Source organism: Sinohyriopsis cumingii, chromosome 2 (genome assembly GCF_028554795.1).
Source record: "Sinohyriopsis cumingii isolate HCF-2022 chromosome 2, ASM2855479v2, whole genome shotgun sequence".
NCBI lineage: Eukaryota > Metazoa > Mollusca > Bivalvia > Unionida > Unionidae > Sinohyriopsis > Sinohyriopsis cumingii.
Window position 1 is genome coordinate 58,421,613 of NC_142962.1, and position 27,552 is coordinate 58,449,164.

The following is a 27,552-nucleotide window of genomic DNA, read 5'->3' on the forward strand; positions in this document are numbered from 1 at the left end:
TTTTGTGGCAAGGTGCTATAAAACACTACTATATATATATGTGTGTGTGTGTGTGTGTGTGTGTGTGTGTGTGTGTTTGTGTGTGCGTGTGTGAGTGTCCTCCAGTATGCATAGATGGAATCATTATAAAGTCCTCTACTGTGCAAAAAACATGCTGTTTTGGGGTGAAAGCTCACGATATCACATTCCGTCTAAGACTGCACACGTCTCACCTTGCTCTTGATGATTTTCTGCAACAAAGTGAACCTTCCTATCATATTCCACAAACACTGCTGATTAAGGATGATGAGCAAATTGTGCCAGACACATCTCAAGTGTCTTCATTTACTTTACATATCTTACACCTACTGCATTTAACTGACACAGTTTAACTAAGATGACAAAATGAAAATTTTGGAAAATAACAAACTAAAAATGTTTACAAATCACTTGTTACTTAAAGCAAATGAAAAACATACACAAATAAATAACCACAAATGATACGATACTAGAGCACATGATCAGAATGAATGAAGTCCACAACTGAAAAAAATCAATTCACATAAACACTGCTCAAATATTTTTTAAAATATTGATGCATCATGTAACAAATACATTAATGCACACTACGCTATCAACTATCTGGATAAATAGGCTGAAATCACAAAGATATTCAACGATTTTGAGAGACCTTGTGGTACTATGTTGATATTAGTGACCAAAAGCATAAAATGGTTTACTACTGGTGCCACCTAACAGTGTTAATAGGAGGTAATGGTTAAGAGTTTCTTCCCTTTGTCTATACGATATATAGAAAGCAAAGATGAATTTTGGGGTCTTTTCAGGATGCCTTGATTGGAAGCTAGAAGAGTTTATTTTCAAATGTTAATATGATTATGGAATATGTTCGAAGGAGAAAATGGATAACTCTATTTTAATCAATGGTTACATGGTTAAATGATAAAGATACAGATAACAATCTTTACATTGGTAGGCAGTGAATCTAAATGGATATTCATCAGGCATATAATGTAACTAGAAAAGATTTTAACGAGAAATCTGCAAACAAAGATATCATAGTAAATAATATATATGCAAACTTAGTTTTTCAATGAAATTCATAAACAAATGTGTGATCCTTGAGATGTGCCTTGCCACAATTAACATTTTACTGTTATTTGTAATATTGTGTTAATCTAATATAGTGCCTATTGAGTTACTGCATCAAAAAATTTTCCAGTGGAGTGTAAAGATACCTCATACTGGTAATTTCAACAGCAGTAACCAATGTGTAATTCTACTCATCACCTTAGTGTCAGTGAAACCTTCCACAAGAAAAATACTTTAAGATTTCAGTGACTTAAGAGTATGACTAATTTAATCAAGTGACTGGAGATTGGAGTTAATACATCAAACTTTTCCAGTCAGTGTAAAAATACCTGATGCTGGTAATAGTAATGACAAATATGTAGTTTTCTGTAGAGTGGAGATAAAAGGAGGTTGGGGTTAAACTAATTTGAATGATTCCTAACTTATCTGTTGCTATTGCATAGCTGTACATTTCTGAGGAAAATGCCCCAACCATATCATGAAAATTCATCCTCCCATCACAGTGAATCAGACGATGCTTGAACATTGGGACACATCACATACTCTTCCCCATGCAAACTGCCTGTTGATTCTTTCTTTGAGGGAGCAGACAAACTTTGGTTGACATCTGTGTGAGGTTGGGGAGGGAATCTGGCATTAGCCACATCTAGGGGAAGGGCCAATCACTGCCTTGTGGTGGATGGCACCCACATACCATCAGGATTTAAAAGGATAATAGGGAAGTAGGGGGATGTTGATCCAATCCCCTTCCATAATATGGTATCTGTAAGCCAATGCAAGGTCGCCTGCATATGAAGTGGCAGTTGGGGGGGTTCTTGGCTCAATCCAAATCCCTGTATCGCAAGGGCTACAATGACCAGTACTCAGGACCCAGTGAAGACCCATCAAAAAAGACTCTTCAGGTGACCCAGATCTGGAGAAAGACCCTTTGCCTGATATGACAGACCCGAGATCTGAGAGGGGGAAAGAACAGGATGGGTGAGTAGCACAACTCACTTTTAGCCTGCACTGAGCTGTGGGCCAGTAGAGGGTGCTGTCACCCCTTCAGGGAGGGTGGACACAACTCACTGTCAGCTCTTTTGGACAAGGAGGGTGCTGTTCCTCCTTAATGGGAAGGCATGAGCCACTCCACCCATTTATAAACTCCCTTTAAAGGGAGCCCACTAACCCTAAGAGTCTCCAAAGAGACAGGGTAATTGTTCTGAGACCTGAGGGACTCTGAGAACAAGAACCATAGAAAAATCTGAAGAAGACGTGGAAGGAGCCTTCTTCTTTATTTTATATGTACATCTCTGCTCAGCAAGATCCCAGACAACATTTGATCACAGGCTGCCAAAAATACAAACATCTATCCTCTGGCAGTGTGTGCAAGGTAATCGAGTAAGGTGCATGTCCCAAGGGGATTTCCTATGACCACACCTACCCCACTCTGCCTAGATATAGCTTTTGTAAATGAATGGTTAAATATTTTTTATATAAAACTTCTATCCAATCAAATGTACACACAAGATAATGCATGGACTAAGTCTACACTAATATAATAATTTCAGCGAGAAGCCACCTTTAACTTGAATGTTTTCACAAGATTAAATGGAAAAAAGGAAGCCATGCTGAGTACAAAACAACAAAAAAAAAAAAGATAATCAAGTAAACCAGGTTTAACAAAGTTAATAACTTCAAAGTTTGAAGAAAAAAAACATGGGCAGGTTTGATTGCTAATAAGAATGCAAGAAAACAAGGAATGCTGCTCAAAACTAATGTTGAAGAAGAATCAGTGTTTATAACTGAATACATGATATGAAGATAAAAAGTGGTGTATGACCTGTTTAACAGGTATAAAATAGCACAATTAATGTTCAAGGTAATCTGAATTAAATGATTATTTAATGAACAATACAACTGATAAAGGTGAGTCCATAGACCACAATATATGTAAGCACTGAGAATTTAAAAAGAATACCAATCTTTAGCTACAAAAAACACAACCAAATTTTTATCACTAATGCCCTGTCTAAGGGGAAAATAAAAGTCAAGAAGTATACCATTTGTATGGAACAAAAGCTAATAACTCTCAAGGGAGCTTGAATTAGCTGAGAGAAAACTCTCAGGGGTTTAATCCTAATGCTTACAAAGAATATGCACACAAGAGAAACAGTAAATTTGCTTGTTGGTCCATGAAGCAATAGCAAATCTGCTTTGACTTAAACAATGTAGACATTACAACATACTGATTGTGAAAATAATAAAACTGCAGTACACACGGGCAAGAATTTGTAGGGTGTCCCAGAGGCAATCCAGTGTTCCAGAACTTTCTGGTTCACACTAATGGCAGGATGAATTTTCAACAAACAGTCAGGGTATTTTCCTACCAGAAAAGTACCAGCTATGCAATAGCAACAGATACGGTATTTCTGATATTAAAGCGTAAGTTTATTCCAGAAACATGAAATGGTTAATAACTTTCAAAATGGATACAAAAATTGTGATTACATATACAATCTCTGTATTATACTAACAACGATGATGTTTAATCTGTTTGCTATAATACATTTTGTTTCACTAAACTATAATGACAGGATGGTCCAAATTTATTCTGAAAGCCATGGAATGCTCCAAACCCTACCAAAATCTGTAAAAAAAATGTATGGCAAGTAATTTGTAATCCCCCCAGTAAGGGTAAACATACATACAACTTTTCTGAGTGTAACTGATTCCTTGTAACTTTACAAGAACATTTCTACAAGACTTTACAGAAGAATTTTGTACACAGAAGTTGTATTTTAAGCAAAGCCCGCTGTCAGGTGGAAAGCAATCTCAATGTATCCAAGATGAAACTGGAGTTGTTGGCTACCTGGAAGTCTTGAAAGGCCTCTTGTGGATTACCACTGTAATACATGAGACTGCCTCGAAGATGTAAAGTAGGGGCATGGTAGGGGTTCATTGCCAATGACTGGTTAAAACGGCTTCTAGCTGCCCTTGAGTTGCCAATTTCTCTGAAAAAATAAATTCATATAAAGCCTGCATCAAAATGATAGATATTAATCACAATAGGGGTTCCACCAAAATCCATATCTTGCCTGTGAACTACAGTATGATATACCATACATGCGCATGACTTCCGAAAGCTTCAACATGAATATAGGCCTTATTGACACCAGTGCAAACTAATGCCTCATTAAATGTAATACCATTATCACATGTATGCTTTTCATGTACCAAAATGTGAAACAGACACCTCGTGTTTGATTTTCAAGTACTAACATGTGATATGATATCTCAAACATGCTTTTAAAGTTCCAGAAATGTGATACTTTAGTCTAATATCTTATACATTCTTTTCAAGTACCAACATGTGATATTGGCATTTCAAACACGCTTTTTAAGTTCCAGAAATGTGATACTAATATCTTATACATTCTTTTCAAGTTCCAGAAATGTGATACCAATCTATATCTAAGAATGACAAAAGTGATTTTATTTTGATACTGAGACTATGAAAGTTTTCAAAGACAATGGCCATTAAAAATCTTCTGAATAAAAAGTGCAAGACACTGGAAGAAAAAAGATTTAGTTTTAATATGTAGCTCTATCCAAAAATCATCTGCTTTTCATACTTATCTCAACAAGAACCAGACAGTTTTTATTTAAAATTATAAAATATTAACAACAATTCTATTAAGGGCTGTTCCATTTAAACACATAAGGTACCCAGGAAAGGCAGTTTAAAAAAAATATATGCCAGGGTACTTTGATTTCACACAGTTCATATTAAAATGATAAGAAAATTCTAAATTGTATCAATGAGTAAGTACCCCACTTTAAAAGTGCCTTCCCTGGGTCCCATGTATGTTTTAATGGAACAGCCCTATGCAACAAGATATTCTTGATACTTAAATAGATTATCTTACATTTCAAAAGTAACCTCTTAAAAATGTGGAAAAATCTTCTGCATATAATATCATATTAATTCACTATTTTATTATTTATTTCAGCTTTTCAATTCCATGTTGAACCTTAATCTCAGGAAATTCTTTGTCTATCACTGTGAAAGATAAATCACCAGTTTGGCCATATGAGGTTTAACAAAGTGAAATAAAGGCACACATGTTTTACCCCTATTTTACCACACTTAAGTCTGTCAGTGAATGACCTGAAGGCTATAATAATGTTTCTTTATGAGTAGCAATTAGTAAATCAATTACAGGAGCAGACACAAAGAAAACTGCTATAATTTTTATAACCATTCCGAATTTTACCTCCAAGTTATGACAAAAAGCCGGCATAGAACATCTGGGCTACTGTATGTTAAAGTTTCACACAGCTGTAAACAGCATAGATCTGCTAGTGCATACTGAACCTGCAGTTCATAGTCTATAAAGTATGCATGGAATCACATGCAAAATGAACAGAATAGGATCTGTTAGGTCTGTACATGACTTGGAGATCACTTATACAGATTTGTGTTGTTTTGCTAAACAATTTTCATTGCTTGACACCTAAATCTGTGGATAAATCCAGTGGGTCCTATTCTGTCCAAGATTAATTATTTCATCTGGTATGAAGGAACTATAAAGTCTGCACAAATTGGTAAAATGTGAATGAAAGTGACATTGTGGTATGCCATGAACCACCTGGATCTATGTTGTTAGATAGTAAATGGTCGACTTAGACTAGTGCTAGCATACCTAAATATTTGAGGCATTCAAGATCGACTATTTCAGTAATGGGTGTCCTTTTTTAGAATTTGATTCTAAATACCTTTAAATGGCAAGCATTAACTTCATTTGGATTCATATACATCCATATTTCTTTGGAAGGTCATTATTTAGATGCTCCGAGAGGTGCTTACATTAAAATCAATGTTAAAGTACATAGACATTTTTGGACAAAATGAACCTAAATGTGTGATCCAGTACAATCCAGATTGAATGTCACGTGCTGCGGTGTCACAATGAAAGCTACGCATATTGATAAACAAATTTGTACTACCCTCGATTGTGACAATTCCACTTCTCAAGCTCTTATTTTGACCCAAGTTTTAGAACATGGTCATCATTGTAAAAGTCCATAGCAATAGATAATTTTCATCTGGAATTTTCTTGGTGACAGTTAAGGTGCAGAGCATCCAATAATCAGGACTGAACAGACTACGGTTAAAGAAAATTAGTGTTAAATTTTAAAAGAATAATTTATATTTAATTTAAAATGAGTAAATGTACGTACATGACCCATATGCCTTGTACTATAGTGCTGGCTTACCTAAAAGCTTGACTCAGACTAGTGCTGGCTTCAAGATTCTCTGGATCTTTCTTTAATACTTCTTTAAAAACTTCTATAGCATTCTGAAAACAGAACATGGATTGTACAAGATAAATATATATATATCTGCACTTTAATCTTTCAAATACAAAATATCAATATCTATAGATGACAGTGATAGTTTTATAATTATATCAAAGATAATATGTTTTTTTAATTATTTTTTTTTTATATTGATGAATATACAGGTTTTACATGGCTTTCCACAAGCTATTAAAGCATAGATTGAACCATCATGCCTTACATGCCAGACTGGTAACTGCCACCATATTTTTATTTTGCCATCTTGCCTTAATTTCTCAAAACCAACCCTTTAAGATGTACAATTTCTATTAAAATTTTTTAACAATTTAAAACATCATTGAGTTTTTTAACACACCTTTAGTTATTAACGTACTAATTTCTTGGCCTTTTATTTGTAAAATGACTTCCAGAACCAATTAAAGTGTATCCCTTCTACACCAAGCTTCGTTACAGAATGAATTCGGATTGAACACGATTGACACATGGCTCCCAAAAATTTGTATATTGTTCATTAGTGGAAAAAACTTCTTTTTTCGAAGTACACAAACTAATGTGTAAAAAGTTAATTACCATTTTGGGGAAGAGACAGTATTAGAATTCAGATATAACATGATCATAGAGAGGCTCATGACATTTAACAACAATTTCTTGAAGAAGTGCAAAGTTCTGTGCCAAATAAACAGGAGTTTGATTTAATAATTTGGCAAGATGTGATGCATTCTTGAAGAATTTTCTTTTTTATGGTTGAATGTTCCTTGATATGATAAACATGTTCTATTTCTATAACTTGTTAATATTAATTTCAAATATGTCAGTAGTTGATTGCAGCCTTTTCATCTTAGCTTAGTTTTGAAAAAAGTCAGTTCATTAAAAAACTGATTAATCTTATTACTTTTTAACTATGAATGATAAAAGCCAGTAAGTCTTTTCCGCTTTTCTGCAATATTATTGGTGCAATTATTGCTCAAAGGAAAGAAATTAATATAATCAATCAATTTCAGTAAGTGCTAATCATTAAAGTTAATATCACTTCTAAAAGTTGTTACAATTATGGGGTCATAATATATAAAACAAAGTCTACCCCCAAAATCAAGCCGCCAACACGTGCACATGGCTCTGTGGTTTTATCAAGCGTCATGCAGTCAGTTGAACAGTGAATACTATTCTGCATTTTCTATAAACATGACCCCCTTGTTCCTTGACATATATTCTTCAAACAATTAGGGATCAAAGTGTTAATTAGTGGCTATTTACAATGGATAATGGATTCAGAAATGAGAAACTTGAAGCCCCATGCAGGATTAAGTCCAGACTTAAACAAACGCAATTAGCTTCAAAATTTAGTGTTCACAAGTCAAACAAACAATGTGGTGGTCTAAAAAAGCTTCTTAACCAAAGTTAAAAATCAACTAATATACATAACATTTTAAGGGAAAAGAACAGATTATCAATGCCTGCTAAACCATCCATCATAAACACCAGCTGCAACAAATTTATGGACCAAATTGTCAGCAGTTTTGGTCATTGCCACACACATGTAAAGCAACAATCACATGACATCACCTTAATCCATTTTTATTTTCTGGTTTCAAATCATTCACACATAAAATGGAAACTTTCATTTCACTTGTTGGAACAAAACCATTTAAGTTATAGAGGTCGAGAGAATGGGCTAATCCAATCAAACATTATACTCCTTGCTGCTCTGTTGTGAAGCAAAGTCATAGTTATAAAACAAACGAGTCAATGAATACTGTGTCTTTATTATATTTTTTGTTTCTCTATCCTTAGAGAATGACTTCACATTTTGTTCAGGAATTCATTCTGAGCCCACATAATTAAATTGTTTATTCCCAAACTGACTTCAGGCAGTTTACATGTATACACACCCGCTGAAGTCTCGTTGCATGAGCATTACTAAGTCAAGCCTTTGACCTTTTTTAAAATACTATTTAATCCTGCATATATGTTTCTTTTTCAAAACTCTTTGTGTTTGAACAATGCTTTTTATAGTCAGTCAGAAATCAGACCCTTTGAACACATCCAGCAAATATGAATGTTGTGAAAAAACTCACACCTGTTTAACAAATTTCTGTGAATGTAATAGCAAGAAATTAAATGGAACTGAATGGACAGAACAAATGTGTTTTTTTATATACAGAAATTGTGCTTCTCGGTGCACATTTTGCATGTAATTTCTATTATGGAAAAAAAAAACAGATTCACTTGTGAGTACATATACACAACTATTGTCACTTATGTTCCAGATTTTGTATACATAAAAATAACCATGTATCAACTGTTTTAAGTATTGTTTAATATGGAACAAGTTTAATATGCCTCTATATACTCTGGTAACTGTACCAATGAAGCAATTATTTTAGTGACCGCTCCAGTGGCCTAGTGGTTAGGGCGTCCGCCTCGGAAGCGGGAGGCCGTGGGTTCAAACCCCGGCCAAGTCATATCAAAGACTTACAAAAATGGTACTAACAGCTGCCTTGTGAGACGCTCAGCATTAAGAGGTTAGTGTTAGGACTGGTCGGCCTGGTGTCAGGATAATGTGGCTGGGCAGGACATCATACTACATGTCTGCAGCATGATGCCCCAGTGCTAGACATCACTATAAACTGCCACACTGCAGACATCATAGCAATATGACTGAAAAATTGTTAAAGCTAAGTTAAAAATCCTAATCACACACACACATGTATTTTAGCACCAGCTTTTTCTACACTCCCCCAACCATTTGTTTGGTGCATGCATTATTTTTTCATCTAACTGACTTACTTGGTTATAGCACACTTTGGTACATAATACTGTCACGCTTTATGGACCTGAACCATCGTGTTATAGTGGGATCACACTGAATCTTGAAAGCTAATATAAATTAGAATCCTTTGATAGAACTTAAAATGTTAGAAAAAGACTCCCTTGTGCCAGATTTATCTATACAGATCAACTCTTAGTGTAACAATGCATTGGAATATTGACATTGAATGCATTGCTTTAATGGTAATTAATCCACAATAGGTAACTGGTAACAATAGCAATAAAAACGCTGAAAATAAACATTTATTTCATCATACTCACTTATATTTTGATTTCAACTGCAAACTGCACAGACCCAAATCTAAGTCTATGCAGTTTGTTAGGGGCAATCTACAGAACAAACAATACAAAACCTGATCTGCCAGCAACATTGTGATGGCAGATTAGGGTCTATGTTGTGTGTAGTTGGCCATGACTTGTATGTATATACAGACATCTTTTGAAAGATCATTTTTTAAACATGGAAGATTAATATAAGCCAACAGATACATGTATCAATGCAGATGTAACAAAAACCTAACCTGGAAGTAAAAATAAAGCAGCACAGAAATCAGTTAAATGCAAATGAATTTTGTTTTTTCCAAACTGTACAGCATGGCCTTTTTGATGCAAGTATCTTGATTAGTGTCATGGTCGACCATCCAAAGTGTCTGAATGACTGCTTTGGTTAAATATGCTAGTTTTAATTTTGAAAAAAAAATACTTAGTTCAGTTTGTCATTTCTCTTGAAGATAACAGGAATGGAGAAAACTAATCCTATCATATCTCATAAACTGATGAGGTTATATTTTATGAACTAATGACGATATAAGTAAACGTGAATATAGCTATGACTCAAACAAGAAAGTTACGTATACAAAAATTAAATGAAGCTTGCATAAGAACAGAAAAAGCTATCATCTTAACTCACCCGAACTTTTCCTCTGTAATACTGGGCTACACCAAGGTAAAATAGGCTAGATAAATGATTTGGTCCTTCAGCACTATCTAAAATTTCCTTGAAATCTTTCTCTGCATCTGCAAAATTCTGTAAATATGGAAAGAGATAACTAAAAAGTTTAGAATCAAGAAATTCAGATTTTAAACTTACCAAATTCAGGCTTGAAAATTTCAGTTCTGTTGATGCTGTGCAAATTACCCCATCACAGTATTATATTTCCTATTTCCATTATATTAGATTGATCATATAAATTTGTATGAAATGAGTGTGTTACTGTTATGTAATCTTACATGGCCAACCAAAAAGGGTTTCCATGAGGATTCTGGTAAAAATTACTTTTGGAAATTAGTTTTACAAACTGACCTTGATGTAGTCATAAATATAAAAAAGGTATAGCTTCAATTTTACATATTACTGGCATATACATTGTTTGCACAGATCTTGTATTTTTGCAAACAATTTTGCCAAAATGGTTATTTTTCAACCATTTCAGATAAGCTTTTGTCCTTGTTCCTTTCCCCTAACAAATGTCTTGCGTATGACCCAACAACAGGACACTAACAATAATTACTTTTATCTCTGTTCAGATAATTGGTGAATAATAAAAATAGCCCAAAAAGAAGTCTACATTAGGTAAAGAAAGTTGCATCATATCCTTGCTTGCCAATACAGGACACTTGCATAATCATGTTTCAATGTTCTTTTACATTACAAATTCTCAAACAAAACTGTGGACCAGATCCCTTCTGACCACATTGCTCAGACACTGCTGGTTGGAGTCTATGAACAGTCTGTGCAAGAGACTCATGTTTCAAGCATGTTTTCATTGGCTTTAAATGTATTGCATTTGGGGCATTTCATTGCCATTGTTCAAATGAAAGGACAAGAACAATAAAAATATTTGAAAACAACCCAAACCTTTCACATCAACAAGTAACAATAACTGTCACTTAAAAATGTAAAAATCAAAAGTGTTCATAAATAGGCAACCAACAACCAGCACCAAGGATACCATACTGAAGCTTAAGATCAGAATAATGAAGTCCACAAATGTGCAAATAATGAAAATACTCATCAAAAATAGAAAATAATGATTACAACATGTAACAACTACATTAATAGACATTAATATACTAACTTTCTACACTGATGGTTAAAAACTTAAACAAAAAAATGAAGATAACATTGGATTTGGAGAGGCCAAGTGGTACAGTGTTGATATATTGAGTAAACGCTTAAACTGCTCAACATCCAGTTGATGAGTAGCCACCTAGCAGTGGTAAAGGTAGGTGAAGGGCAAGATTTTCTTCCCACTGTCTCTATGTCAGGGGTGGGCAAACTACGGCCTGTGGGCCGCATGCGACACACCAAGGGTTTTCATGCGGCCTAGGAACAAGTCATCATTCGCACTGACTCTGTTTATGTTACTCTGTTTTTCAAAATAAATGTGCTTCTTTTGAAGTTTAAGTTTAAAAATTTTTCAAATATTAACAACATATTAACTGAAAATTAATTATGATGTTATTTAGAAAAACCTTTTTCTTTTGCTATTTCAAATATTAATTATTTTACTTAATGAACTATACGGCCCGCGACAAGGTGTAAATTTGTGTCTGCGGCACTTGCACTGGAAAGTTTGCCGGCCTCTGCTATATGTTATACAGACAGCAAAGACAATTTTCATCTTTCTGGGATTACTAGATTGTAGAGGCAGTTCATTTACAAACGATAATGTGATCAATGAATGAATCTGATGGAAAAAATATGATCTTCAGCAAAAAGTCTTTTTGTATTATTTTTAGGAAATATAAACAGCATACAAGCAAGAAATGAGTGGAGCATGAAGTGTCCACAGTAAAGTTATGCGGGGGCAGGGTTACATGAGAGTGAAGAATCAAATTTATGGTATGAAAGGCTGATGACAGCAGAGGCTGATAATGAAATGTTTTGTAATTTTCTTAAGCAAAACTAAAACAAAGCAAGAATCTTTGTGACCTGTTTCTATTTCTTAATGACCAATTTTTGACCTGGGTTGGGAGTTATAGACTCCAATTTTTTTTTTCTGGAAAGAACAATGGGGGCTTCTGCGATGGATTCATATTAGTGTATCAGTCTAAATGAAAGCAAATGAACGACATGGAATGTTTTCAGCAGGTCCTTTACATGTTTACCTTTTTTTCATTACCAGATCAAATTTTCAATTTAATAGATAAGCCATTGTTTTCACATAGTTCAAGTGCAGCACTAGAGACTCAACTGTTTATGATAACATATCACAGGATGCTATCACAATTCCTTTAATGCGGGTGTGTTCAAGTTATGTGAAATGGTGTCAGTTAATAACTGGCAAATCCAGGTATTTAGATGAAAAAGTATTGCTGATTTAGTAAGATAGCAGTCAGAAAACAAAACAATCCAAAATTACCTCTTTAAGGATAAGATATAATGAATATCAACCAGTTTATTTCTTGCAAAATATGTGCAATATCAAATTTGCAATGAAACTATCGGTTTTGATTAAATGCTTTAAAACTTTCAACAAAATTGAATGCTTCTAAAAACCTTTAACATGTAAAAGTAAAGAAGACAAAATAAAAAACCTGTATGTTCATGTCACAAAAATACATGTATAGTTAATGTTGATAGTGACCTCGGATAAAAGCAAAAATCCTTTTCTATGGTACATTTACATTTTCCACTGCTACAATGACATTATATTTAAAACTGGTTTTATCTTTTCTTTATTGCAGTAGTGGTGTATTTCTCCAGGTCAGCTATCATAACATCTGTGATAGATTTAGGCTTTTGCCTACCCTGGGCCAATTTGGAAGTTCTGCCCCTTCCCCCCAGTGAGATGAGGAGCATCATGAAGAGAATGGTCATGAATCTGTAACTGCTTAATAGTGATGTGTTCAATGCATAGCTTTATTCACTTCAATATTTATTTTGGCTTGTAAAAAAGAATACACGAATTTTGACGATTTATAAAATTTGCTGTCCTAGGCCTGGACCTAGCTGGTCTGTATGTAAGTTATGTTACTGCATACCATCATCATCTTTTGAAATTGAATGAAAATGTCAACTATTATCCGAAATGAGGATCTGTGTAAGACACAAGTGTATCTGCATTTAATAAAAGGTCTCTAGTTTTTGTATGTCAACTTCATTTTAGCTTCATATAAGCAGAATTTCTTCTTAATCATATTTTCTTATTGTTCCTTTGTTCATTTTAACTTGTACTGTTTTACACACATATTGAATACATATTTATCATTAACATGTTATTTTAAAATCTCACAAAACTGTTAATACATGTGTTTGCCAAGGCTACAATATCCATCTCTAATTGCATTGATTGCCATTGGTATGTGGCTTAATAGTCTTAATGGGTTTAAACAGTTATCTCAGGTAGAACTTCTCAATCTCCTCAGAACTGGTGAAGAGGTTTTGGCTTCAAAGGTTGTAAATCCCAATTTCCTGTTTATTGTAATTCTAGGGTCATCACATATATTGTCAATGTGTTCACTTTGATTACTGCAGCAATGCTGGCTCATGTGACTATATAATGCTCATAAAGATCAATAACAGATTATAAAGATACGCAATGAATTTATTATTAAGCTTTTAGTTCACTTATGTTAAAAAGACCAAGCTCAACAATACATATAATCTATGTCAATGTACATATAATCTAATTAAAAACAATCAGAACATAAGAAAAGCACAATAATAGCAGGTTAATAACCCAATTAATAAAACTCATGCAAATGACAGCAAGTACATAGTGGGAACAATATTTCCAATGTAAACATCTTAAACGGTATCACAAGTCTCTGAATGAGTGAGACCTGTCAATAATTGGGATGATGAAGGATAATTGGGCTCAAGTAGGCCAGTGCTGCTGAATGCTGCAATATACAAGTAATTAGTTCCTCCTTTACAATTTTTAATTTTTCAGACAAGATCGGCAAGGAAAATGTTAATATTTATTACCACAGTAATTATTCAGGCAGAGAGAAAAGTAATTATTTTAATGACTGGGACATTCTTTTCCCCCTACCTTGGGTACATTATTTGGAATAAACATAACAAAATGTAGAATGTCATCTTGTTTGTAAGGAAAAACTGACAAAAGCACATTTTATATATATCAAACATTAAACAAACACAAAAGGGTAGTGTCCTTTGAAGGGCAGAGTAGGTAGTTGTCACATATGGGCATAGGGGAAAGGATTAAAGAGCATTGGTGATAAAAAACAACCATAACTAACATTTTTCATGAATGCACAGAGCACATCACATTCTTCTTCTTTAAGCTAATATCTTCAAAAATATAAGAGTTATTGAGAATTTGAATAAAATATGTACATGTATAATTTATGTTACAATACAGACTGATGTAAATTGTACACTTAATAGTTCTCAGCTGCCACTACATTAACGAGAAACTGTTTTAATGCAAAGAAAGCATACTTACTCCAATTATTATGTGGATAATTCCTTGAGCAAATGAAGCTTTACCTCCAGGATTTAACATCACTGCCTTATCTAAATCCTCAAGAGCCTTATGATATTGTCCTAAACTGATGTAAGCCTGTCAAAGAGATATGGTACCTGCATTTCATAAATCATTTTGATTAACATTTATTTGGAAATCATTACACAAACTGCACTCTCATTTACTAATTTAGATTTGCTTATACTTATAAAGTCCTGTTCCTTGCTTCGTATGCTCCCTGTGTTGATATATGAAGTCAGGTGAACGCCAATGCCATATTGTCACGTGATCAAGACAAATGGCCTCGTATGTAGAGATCTAGTTCATCTAATCATGGCACATTTATGACTTTAATATTCAGTTTGTAAGGGACATAATGTGAACTTTACTAATACTTTCTATTAGTGTGAAGTGTGCAATGTTTACAAAACAATCGTTACCCTCACCCCCTCGTACAAAATGGGTTATAATTTCGTCTTAATCTTTGGCTATAATTAGGCTGTTGTACATCACCTCATATAATTTTTGACATAAAATTTATCAAGGAATTGATTGGGGAAAGAATTTTTAAGATGCTGCTGTGTAAAAATGTGCAATATTAACAAAATATCGTTGTGGGTACCCTTTTCCTTCATCGTCACATACTAGTAAAAATATCTGTAAAAATAATTATAAGACCGAATTGGTGATTAAGCTTGAACACAAGATAATGACTGCAACAGTTATAATCGAAAGTATTAGTTATTGTTGTTGTTGTAGGGTTTAACACCATTTTTCAGTACAAGATAGGCTATACATGGCAGCCAGTATAACTGGTGGAGGAAGAATCCTGGAAAAACCAGAGAAGAACCATTGACCAATGAGAAGCTACTGACAGGCTTTCTCACATACCCATGGGCTCCGAAAGTATTAGTAGAGTTCACATTATGTCACTAATAAACAGTGAATTAGAGGAATAAATGTGCAGTAGTTAGTTGTACTAGATCTCTCCATATCTGTTTTGAAGACGTGACAATATGACATCGGCATTCACCTGACTTCATATTGCGGAGTCCAATGCAGGAGCATATGAAGCTGGGAACCAGATTAATACTTATATTCAGTGCAACTAATATTGTTTCTTTTAAGTAAACTTTATCAATAACAAAAAATGACAGTGTTATATATCATCTTGCAAGCATAACCTTTTCATGCACATTGAATTCAATTCATGACATAACCTTTGACCCCAATTTGTAGGCTACAAAACATAATTGTTAGGTGAAGTAACTTTCTACGAGTGTTATACTGCCATATGAATATGTCAAATCTCGGTAGAAAGCAATTTTATTAGTAAATTATGTTTCACTGAGAATATAGGAAATAAACTCCAGTACTTCTTGAATCCAGCAATCCACCCAAAACAAAAATTGACATCTTTCCCATCTACATAACATATTGACAAGATTACCACCACTCAGTGGTTGCCCATCAACAGAATGTTTAACAGCTTAAACTGAGTGATAAATCAACAAGGATGCTCATACTTGTGGGGAGTAATGGGAGAGTTTAATAGTAATGTGACCAGGTAAGTGTTTTCCATTATACAATTTAATAAAACAATAACTTTCTCTATCCCATTGAGTCCCCAAATTAACATATTTAAGAAAATAGGCAATAGGAGGAAATGCATGAGTCTCCAACTTTTACCACAGGCATCCTTTGAGGAAAGAATGGTAGGATTATATGATGGATAAACCAGTCTCAACATAAGGACAATACAATCAACAGCCACATAACCTATAACAATACATGGATCAGAAGAAATGAGTGATGAAGAAAAATCTCAGTGAATCCAGTGAAAGTGCTAAACCCATCCTGGTGAGGAGGCTGTGCTTAGATCATTTAAGTTTGGTGATTGTCTGGGACACAGGCACTAGATACGCCATATTTCATTCTTGTATTTGCAAACTAGTTCATGGAGATAAGAACCTGAAATATCATGAAGCAGGGGAAAAATAATACATCAAATGTGAGGTTGAAAAGATCACTCTTATCTCATTACTGAAATCTTCATGAGGCAAATCTGATCTTACGAGATCTCTGAGCACACGGTGTACTTACCATTTCAGCCATAATGCCGAGGTCTTAACTCCTTTTCTCCAGCCATCATCATACACTTTGAGTAGTGCCTGAGAAGATGGATTGGGTCTCATAAAACATGTTTTATATAATAGCAGCTTCAGTGAGGTTCTGGCTAATGCTTCAAATGATCTGAGCAGTCATGGCAAAACCCAAATATCAGTCTATTCAAGCAAAAATTGGCTACACAATCTGATAGATCTTCTTCTGCCCAATATTTGCTTTACTAGGATACCTGATTAAGTTGGAGATCATGGAGTGGTAGCCTTTAGAAAGATCGAGAAAAAAAGTCAGCCACTGCATAAGGAACTTAGAAACAGTACTGTTTACCTTATTACGAGTCCCTGAAAACCTACCACTTTTACTAGTAAGCCTTCAAAGTAGAGGATTTTTCAGCTTGTAATAATAATAATAATAATAATGACCTTTTTTAAAGAGGGTAACACAATTAGCTAAAAACTAATCTACCTTGAGGCCCTCATTCGAAGGAATTTATTTATTTAAGCTGCATCTCTGAAGCCACTGGATATATTGGGTTTGGAAGAAGGAAATAGAGTGGGCATTTCTAATCTCAACTGGAACACTATTCCAGAGCAGAGTTCCAGAGTATTGGAAACTTCTTTTAAAATAACTCCTTATTTGGTCTGGGAATTTTATACTGTTTGGCAGACATGGATCGCAGGTGTGGAGTATTACCAGGTAGCCTATACTGGAATAGTGATTGTAAATATTCAGGAGCACTATTTGAGATATCCTGTACATCAATTTGGCTTTTCTCAAACAGATTCAGTCTTTAATAGGTAATATTTTTTAACCTACCAGCTAAACTTTCCTTGATATTAGCCCAAATGCTCTTTTTTGAAGATGTGCCAGCTTTGCTATGTTTTTATCATTTGAATTACCCCATACTGTACTACAGTAGTCCAAATAGGGTTGTATGTAACTGTTATAAAATAGTTTTCTGTGCCTTTCAGGGAGAAAATGTCTTATCCTACTGAGAAGCCATTAACTTGAATTGACTTTTTTACTGATATGCTTGATATGTTCAGTCCATGATAGGTTATTATCTACCAGAACACCAAGTAGTCTATCATTACAGACCATTTGCAAATTTGTATCCTTCCATGTCAGACATAGTTCATCACTATCAAGATTTGTCCTTCTTTGCTGTGTTGAGATAAGTAATATTTTAGTTTTACCAGTATTTACCACCATGCCGTTACATGTGCACCAGTTTTCCAGTATGTTTAGGGCATTCTGTAAAGAAATTTTGAGTTTATGCTTTGTGTTTTGGATGTCTGACAATGTTGTGTCATCTGCATAGAGATCTGTAGATGACATTGAGTCTCTTAGTAAAAGTGGTAGGTCATTAATAAATAAAATGAATAGTAATGGACCTAGAATTGAGCCTTGTGGTACTCCATATCTATTTGTTTCAGGTTTATGTGTCATAAGGTTGTACCCTACTTCCAAGATCTGTATTGTTAAGGTAATTTAAGAGATACCAAAGTGTGTGGTATTACAGAAAAGTAGACAGATGCAGCTCTAAAATGACACCGAATAATATGGACTTTCTACTTGCAATACAAAATATGGAGACAGAAACATATTTTTAAGACCTATTTTTTAAAACCAAAACTTCGCCCATTGTTGTAATCAGATTTTGTGTACAGATTTTAGACTTTCTGGCCTGAGATCTATGCAGACCAGCATGAACGACAGACATACAGGTGAACCTTTGCAAAAAGTATAAGTTGGGGATCTGAAGTAAAAACTGGCCACGACACGAAAATGAAAAAAGGACTCCAACTTTTAGTCTTCTGCATATGTGTAAGCAAAATAGCCAATGAAACACAATGTTTCTGACATAACTCGGAATCCGGCTTAACAGAAATTTTTGGGTAACAAATATATTTTGATGTATTCAAAAGTAACCCACAAAATGTGTTTCCTGCTCCTATTTCAGGCAAAAATGACAAAAATCTCCAGGGGTTAATGAGATAATTAACTAGCAAATTCTCCATCAAACACAGTACCTGATCATTTTAACATTATAAGAATAGGCAAGAGGAGAAGGAAATGGTTGATGATCCTATCATCCTGTATGAGCACAATGATTGCTTGACTGAAAAGATGAACTTCTGATGTGAGGTTAGCACAACTGCAGGTTATGCATTTTTACATGTGCAAGGGTGATACCTTTATGATCCTGCACCTGGCTATTGACTTACATTCAAAGTTTCCCAGGCAAATTCAGTGAAACTGCAAGGTCATGGCAGGGCAGAGGTTGTGCTGTCTGGGCAGCAACCAGTGACCCAACAACATACAGCTCTTCTCACAAATAGAAGCTGGTGAAAATAGACTAAGGATACCAGCCAACTGATTCCATTTTGTATCAAAATGAGATATGTTCAAAGGCTGGGCTAAAGTAAACTGCTCATATTTATGAGCAAAAATCTTCACATGTCATACCTGATCCTGTGAGAGATCCGAGTATACTTACCTCATAAACATCTGTAGCCAAGTGGCCAATGCTTGTGGATGTATGTCTTCCTTTCCTGTCTGAACAGGCAGAAATAACCTTTGATGACTACATCATTTTCCATGTGCCTCAGAGAGCACACAAACACAGACATAATGTCAACCTTGGCTGCTTCAGCAGCATAGAGGTTACAACAAAACTTTTCATGGGTATATCTATCATCAGGTCAAGCATATTGTTTTTATCAGGATATGTCCCATTGGACACTTCAAGCTTCAGTTGCTTGCTGTGACAATACCTTTAGAAAACATACAACCTGAAATCTCAATTTGTACTAGCAAACTCCATGCTGCTGAAGAGGTTATTTAGATGTTTGACATCATATGGTGAGCAGCCCCACTGACAACCTTGACATACCAATCCATGGGCATGGTGACTTCCACCCTTCTCAGCAAAGCAAAAGATCACAAGAGACAGAAAACTGAGTAAGGAGGAAGAGGACACAACAATTGATGTTACTGATCAACTTATCAATGGTAGTAATATCCTTGTCCAGGCACATTCAAATGATAATCATTTAGTATGTGATTTGTACGGGGGGAGAGAAAGTTACAGGCAAGTAACTCACTGAAAAGAAAGCCATCAAATTAACAGGATCACAAATTTTATCAGAGAAAATGCCTGTAATTTCTAATTCATAATTCTTAATGACTAGTAAAATTCTGAATGATGTAAGTTCAACTTCTTCACAAATGTCCGTCGAGGCCTTGACTGTTGTTGGACAGCATTCTAAAAGAAGCAAAATTCTGTGTATCTCTTAGGTTGCCATAGAACTGAATTCTGTTATTTCCATGTTTTGATCAGAATGTTCTGGCCAGTCCTTGTCACTTCACCCTACCCCCCCCCCACAATCGATTGGGGGAGTTGTCCTCCTCAAACCTGAATCCAGGGGTATAGCATTCCATATGACAGTGATCATTCAAAATTATCACCACATGTGAAAAAAGTTCTACCTGTCATGTTGGGCACACAATGCCATCTCTCTGTGAATTAACAGATTCATTACCATGGAAACTATTCACTGATTGTGTGGTTGCTGGACTGGCTGATGGCTTATGGCAAATCAAGTTTAACTTGCAGGCCAGGATAGCCAGCAAAGTCAGAAGGTAATAATGCATGCCAGGCTTCAATGTTCCCAAGTCAATGTATGGGTATAGACAGGTACTTGTGCCCAGTGGGTTAAAATGGTCCTAGTTTCATCCAGTAGCTTGTCAGCGTTCTAGATGACATTGCTGTAGTATGTGTCTTATATTTAATTCCAATATAGCTTTAGTGGAATCACCTGGGATGGCTCTGACTGGACCTGAAGCAATCATCACTGTAGAAACTATTTTAAGTACTGTCATCAGGGTCAGGGTGGCATATCTTCTTCTTCATAAATCTGGTCGACATTCATAAATCGGATGAATACTTATTATTTAAAAGTTCCAATGATTTATACTCTGCCCTTTTCTTGCAAGACTTCAATATCTTTTTCAAGACATTGGACCAAACATTTTCTGCCTACATTATACTACACGGGTGTGTGGACAAACATTTTGTGCATGCAAGGCATGTCTCATGGTTGTTCCTCAGAACTTACAGCATCTGCACTTCTTGCACTTGACTGACATCACTGTAATGAAAGTGAGATGAAAAACAAACAAGTACGTAAAATAAATATATAAACTGTACAAACAGGCACCAAAGAAGCATATAAGGAAAAAAAATGTAACAGTGCAATACAATTAAACGTGTGAAAACTCAAGTGTTAACAATCAATATGACACCGACACTAATGACTGATTAATAAAAAGGGCATAAATACAAACAAACTCAATGGGAAAAACACAAATGTTGTATATACCAAGTATATCAACTTTTTGACTCACTATACCACTGAAAATAAATGTTGGATGGCAAAAATTGATTATAAATTGCTATTGATTCTTTGAAGGCACTATTCACAGTTGCAATTGAAAGACTAAAATCTGGCATATAGGTAGCAACCAAGTTGGAACAAGGGGAATTAATCTGTAAGACTTAAATCCATTCATCTATATTACATACATGAATAAATGGAAAGACATTTTTATATTTTTAGGAAGGGCTGGATTTGGAAGTAACAGAGTAATATCCTAAAGTTCATGTGATTGTGTGATTGGGTATTTTATTTGAATGTAAAAACATTGAACTGGATGCTTTTATAAATCAGTAATCCAAAAACTTAACTGAAATGTATAAAAGGAAATCATAACAAAGGACAACTATATATTAACAGAGGCAAATACTGTAAATAAACTGATCCCACTAGTCCATCTATATAATGCTTTGTGCATTCTGATGTGGACAGCAATTACCTCTCTAACAATTTTTGTCAAATCCATTGTCTTTAATCACACTGTTAGTATTTTCTGTTTGCAATAATCTGTACTATTTACAAACCTCATTTATTCACAGGAAAGCCAAATTTTATTTTAATTCTATTGGTCTGCAAAGAAAATAGCTAACCTCTGCTCTTCGTTCATATCGCTGTTTGATTTCATTTTTTATGTCTCTGTCTATGACCTCTTTAAAATCAGCAACTGCTTTCTGAGCTATCAATGGACCCTGAAATTGAGCAAGCAATTAAAGGCATATAATGTGTATTGTTATACTCTCCGTAAGAGGGCCTCAAGGGAGAACAGTCAATGACTAATGAGTCAGCCTCTATAAATAAAGCATTATTATTATTATTATTATTATTATTATTATAAATGCATGCAATCAAATCTTGCCATTAAAATATTTCAGTTTTCTAAATACAAGCTAGGCAAGAGCTATTCCAGCAATGTAGGTGTGCGAAGCCAGTGTAAGTAATTACTGCAAATACAGCCAACATGTAAGAATTTTTTTTTTTAAATCTGAAAATATCACATCCTTGTAAAAAGGAAATGTTTTTAATCCACCCACCACAATGTTCCTGTCCAACTTGATCAATGTGCCTGACACACACCTTTACCTTCATTTCTGCAACAGGCTTGTGTCCTAGGCAATATTTCTGTATAAAACATAGATGTTTCTTCCCTGTACTTCACTGCATTAATGAAATGAAGTCACCAGACTAAATGTGGAATTTTAATTTTAAACATTTATCAGTTTGGGATCCACAGAGATAAATTATGATTTAAATGCTGAGACAGTGTAAGTAAGTTGTTTCATAAATAATTTGCATATTAAATGCTGACGCTTATGTAACTGTACGTAGAGTTTCAAATCCATCACATGCAAGCCAATATTCAAAAGAAAGTCATTACTGAGCAGAAAACTTACAAAATTTCATTACATTGATATCAAAAGCAGGCTAACTTTTCCTCATTTTTTTTAACACAGTTAATATAATATTCATAGATATATCTTACCTGTAATCCTTTTCTGGAGTATGCTATGCCACGCCCATAGTAAGCTGGTACTGCATTAGGCCTGTCCTGCAAACAAGGTATAATGTCTATCACACTTTCTCCAACATCAATATCACTTAGGAAACTCTAACTGAATAATAGAAAAGTCTATCATAATAAAAACCCTCCTTATACAATTATCCCTCTCAAAATGTGGGCATGGTCATGGTTAAATTTTGTTTTATCACTGCTGCTTAATTCATATTCCAATTTATTGAAGTTCTTGGCACATGAGAAAAAATTATGTGATTTCACATCATTAAATACCCAAGTTCTGTGTTTCTATGCTCTATCTGGACACATCCTTATTAAATACACCTCACTATAAGACTCCCTCACTTTAATGTGGGTCAAGTGTACGGCTCCAATGACAGGTGTTATAAAAACACTGTCTTAAATTAATATTATATGCCTGCCCCAAGTTTACAATCCAATGCATGTAATACCATGAGTACAGTTGGAGATTTGAGCTGTACCACTGAAGACAGCATGCATATAACAAACCAATTTGTTTAATAAAAAGTAGGTAACTATACAGTAGTTCAAAATAAAGCAAGGAACATCCTGACCAAATACCATTAGCATATCATACTTACAGCTGGACATGTGCCACAAAGATAAACGGTTACAAAGGAGGTACATTATAAACAGTCATTACTTTAAGAAAGCAAATTTTTAAATAAATAGTTTTTCCTTTAATACTTACCCAATCACATTAATGTTTGGAATATAAGCCATACTACCTCCAGAATCCAGCTCTCCCACAGATGAAAATTCATCTTTTCTGTCTAACTGGGAGAACGAGTCATCTTTGAGCACCACAAACAGGCTCGGACCATTTCAGATGAAGTCTGAGCAAATGTACCAGGTCCTGTTTAAAAGCATCTTGTGTCAAAACAGGAAAGAGGCTGTATGATGACTTTCTGAATGCTCACTGATGGCAATCAATTCCTGCTAACAAAATCAGGTTACGTCACAAGGAACATCGAGACATCTGATCAAAACTGAAGGTAGGCTGGGTCAACAGAGAGGGCATGTAATTCCGTGACTCTTCATGCAGAAGCTAATTCTATCAGGAAACAGGTTTAGTATAAAAGAAGTTTCAAAGAGGTCCTAGCTAAAGGCTCGAACTAGTTTGAATTCAGCCAACCAGGAAAGATTCTACTTTAGAAACAAAGCAATTGATTTGAGCCTATTCAATTTAAGTCAAAAATGGACATCTTTTCAAAGAAGTCTTTTTGTTACCAAGATTCTTCCTGCCATGATGATGGAAGATGTCCAAAATCGTAGAATGATAACCCTTATTAGCAAATTGAAGCCAAATTTATCTCCTCAATCAGACAAAGAAAAAAGTTAGCTACATGTCTGACAGAGGCCCTCAAAGGGACAAATGTTTTAGACTTTACACCAGCCCCTGATATGTGCTGCTTCCCTTTGTAGGCTGTTGAAGTGGAGGACCTTCTGGCTCATGCAATTCTTTCCATGTCTGAAGGTTTCACTTGTTTTTTGTTACAAGACTTGCATCACAAGAGCCAAGTATTAAGATGTTCTAGGCAAGGATGGAACACGTGGACCCTAGGTTGATTGAAAAGATTTGGCATGGGTAGATCTGTCGGTAGATCAAGATCACTGGCCTAGGATCTGTCCCAGCAGAGAGTGGCAATCAGAATCATTGTACACTTCTGGCTCCTCAATTTCTGTATAATCTTTGGAACTAAGATCATTGGGGGATAGGCAAAGACAGGACAGACCCTCCTAACTGAGAGAAAGTGCACATATTAATCAAGCCTTGGAATCTGGTGCTGAAGAAACAAAGGTGGATAGTTTGTGATTACACCTGGTTGTAAAATGATCAATCACTGGATGCCCACATAGCTGGTAAAATCTGATCCAACATCAATGGATGGACGGACCACTGAATAGAGAATTTGTTTCCTCCTTGTTAGAGAATCGACCAAGACAATGAGTCCACCAGGAATATATCTAATCTTGCTGTTGACATCGTGCAGTGCACACCAATCATGGAATGAACAGACCAAATTGTACAGCTGGGTTGATTAGGTAGTACCTTGTTTAAGGAGGTATGTCACCACCGCCAAGTTGTCAGACATGATAAGCTCCATTTCGTTATGGAGATGGTCACTCCAGAAATGAAAGGCTTTGGTTAAAGCTTCATCTCCATGAGACTGATGTGGAGACCTATGTCATCCAGAATCCACTGGTGGCTGACAGTGGGTTAATCTGGTACCACCCTGTTTGAGGAGGTATGTCACCAATGCCAAGTTGTTGGAGATGCTAAGCTCCATCACATTATGAAGAGGGTCACTCAAAAAAATAAAAGGCTTTGATTATAGCTTTCATCTCCAAGAGACTGATGTGGAGATCTGTGTAATCTGGATCATAATGCTTGCTGACAGTGTCTAAGCCTAGTAATAAATGAGTTGCTCAACCACTGATGTTTGTGTTTTTACACATGGTCACATCTGGGTGCAGCTTTTCGAGAGCTATTACTTTTGTGAGCCAATCTTGGTTGTGTCACTGGTCCAGGAATGATACTATCTCACTCATTACACTGATCTATTGTTCTCGAGCTGCATGGAAAAGGGACACACTTGAGATTGCAAGGTCATCTACAAAGGGTGCATATAGAGGCAACTTAGAGGGACATAATCCTCTGCTGCAAGCACAATCCAAGGAGTTGCTGAATCTCCCTGGCTGTGATCCATTTTGTGTTGGAAATGGATTCTGTAAGGTTGCGTATGAGAAAATCCATACCCAGATGTAAGAACTGATGGGCTGGACAAAGACAGGACTTCTCAATTAATCAGACAACCTAGATGATGTAAAAAGGAAATGAAATCATTACCTCCTTTGACAGAATGTAACTGATCATATGTTTCTGGAGTATGTTGTCTGACAATGCCACCATGGAAATGAAGTCATGTCGAACAGGGATATCATACAGTGGAGTCATTTCATAAAGGCCAAAGGACTTGTGTTTAAGGTGGAAGAGAGCGCAAAATGGATAACAATTTCCTCAGTAAGAAAACTGCAGGAATTTTCATAAAGACAGATGGATAGAAACCTATATTAATACAGGGGCTCGTATCATTTTTTTAAAAATATATAATAAAAGGGACAACAATTTCTCATTTCAGCTCTGAGATTCAACAATCTTGGACAACAAATCTTGCTTAAAATGAATAGCAGTCCGTTTTCTAATCCGGGTTTCCTCTGAATATTCCCAACCCATTTTTCATATTTGGACATTTAGGTTGGGGTGTGGGGTCATTGCAATTGCATATAAAAAAATTGGAATTTGCCGCCACCATGCTGTAAAGACATATGGTAGTTGTTTATCAGCGGGCCTAGAAAATTTACACTTATGTAATATTGATTTATACCTGCATGAAATCAATAGGAAAATATTTATTTTCTCAAAAATGACAAGTATTGTTATCATTATGTCTTTAATCCGCTGACAGACTAGACAAAACTAAGGCATAGATGAAATCTGACCAGGTACTCGCCATTTGCATTACTAGTCACATAACTTTGCAAATCTCAAACAAAGACATCAGAAGTCCAATAGTCACGTGATGTCAACAACTCCTTTTTAATGTTGTTGTACAGAAATTTATATATATTAAATAAAAGTCAAATACTTTTTGTTAAAACCAGCAATCTGGCCAGTCTGATTTATCAAGGAGAGAGCACACGTCAACCAATTAGTCACGCTATACAACAAAACTCCAAAAGTTGTTCTTGGAATACATATATGCAAACAAATTTATGTTGTTTTGTCTTTGTTTTTATTACAACCAGTATACAACTTCATTTAAATTTTTTTCTTTTCTTTTTCTCTACAACATTTGAAAATGTTGTTTGTTAGACTTGTGTACTCATGCAACTATCAATGCAAATCGAGAATACCAGGTCACATTTCATTAACGCCGTAGTTTCATCTTGTCTCTCAGCAGATTACAGATATAACAATTTCAATGCTCACAATTTCTGAGAAAATAAGTAATTTTCATATCGACTTCATACATATATCACTCAATCTAACAATGTTTAACGTTTGCTAGGCCATCCAGTTGGCGGCTACGGTTTTCCTCCACCGTGTTGGCCTTTTTTGATGCTAGACTGGTTTTCATACCTCCCATGTAAGGAAAGATATGGATATCAAGCTGACATTGAAGCTAAAAGTCTATGAGACAAATTTAATCCACTGAGCGTTTGGATTGACTCAGCATATACGTTTATTGCAAGTACCCAAATGATCAATACTGCACACTCCGAATATTCTGGTTAGAACTCGATAAATTTAACTCGCAATCAGTTTAGTTACTACTCAATTACATGATTGTTTCGGGCGTCAAGTGGTGGTGGAAATTTCCCAAGTTTTCCCCAACTTTCATCAATATTTGCGAAATTCCAGGACTTTTCACGCTCCAGACTTTTTCCAGATTTCCTGGTAGCGTGGGAACCCTGAAAAAACGCTGTAGTTGAACCTCTGAAAGAAAAAAGGCAGCTTGGAACTACCTAGGTCACTGGTTCTGGCAGATAGTTCTGAAAATTCCTGTATTTTTCCCAACTGCAAGGAAAACGGAAGGGACGAGATCACCAGACTGGATGGATCAAGAGCATGACAGCTGGATGGTATGTTCTGCAGTTGAGAAGCCATCAAAACTAAGATGGCCAGATGGCACAACTCATCTGAGTCATTTATAAACCCCATGCACCTGGACTTACAGACCCAAAGGTCACA

General features: G+C 35.3%; 1 protein-coding gene across 1 annotated transcript in view; it reads right to left on the bottom strand.

The window, feature by feature from the left end:
- The window catches only part of LOC149804947 (tetratricopeptide repeat protein 13-like), a 120,036-nt gene that overhangs the window by 72,444 nt on the left and 20,040 nt on the right, over nt 1–27,552 (bottom strand). The window contains exons 5-10 of the mRNA XM_089946126.1: nt 22,743–22,808; nt 21,853–21,951; nt 14,679–14,795; nt 10,172–10,288; nt 6,349–6,431; nt 3,941–4,082 (exon numbers count right to left, since the gene is read on the bottom strand). Of these exons, the coding sequence (XP_089802252.1) occupies nt 3,941–4,082; nt 6,349–6,431; nt 10,172–10,288; nt 14,679–14,795; nt 21,853–21,951; nt 22,743–22,808 (624 nt within the window). The remainder of the gene's footprint in view (nt 1–3,940; nt 4,083–6,348; nt 6,432–10,171; nt 10,289–14,678; nt 14,796–21,852; nt 21,952–22,742; nt 22,809–27,552) is intronic.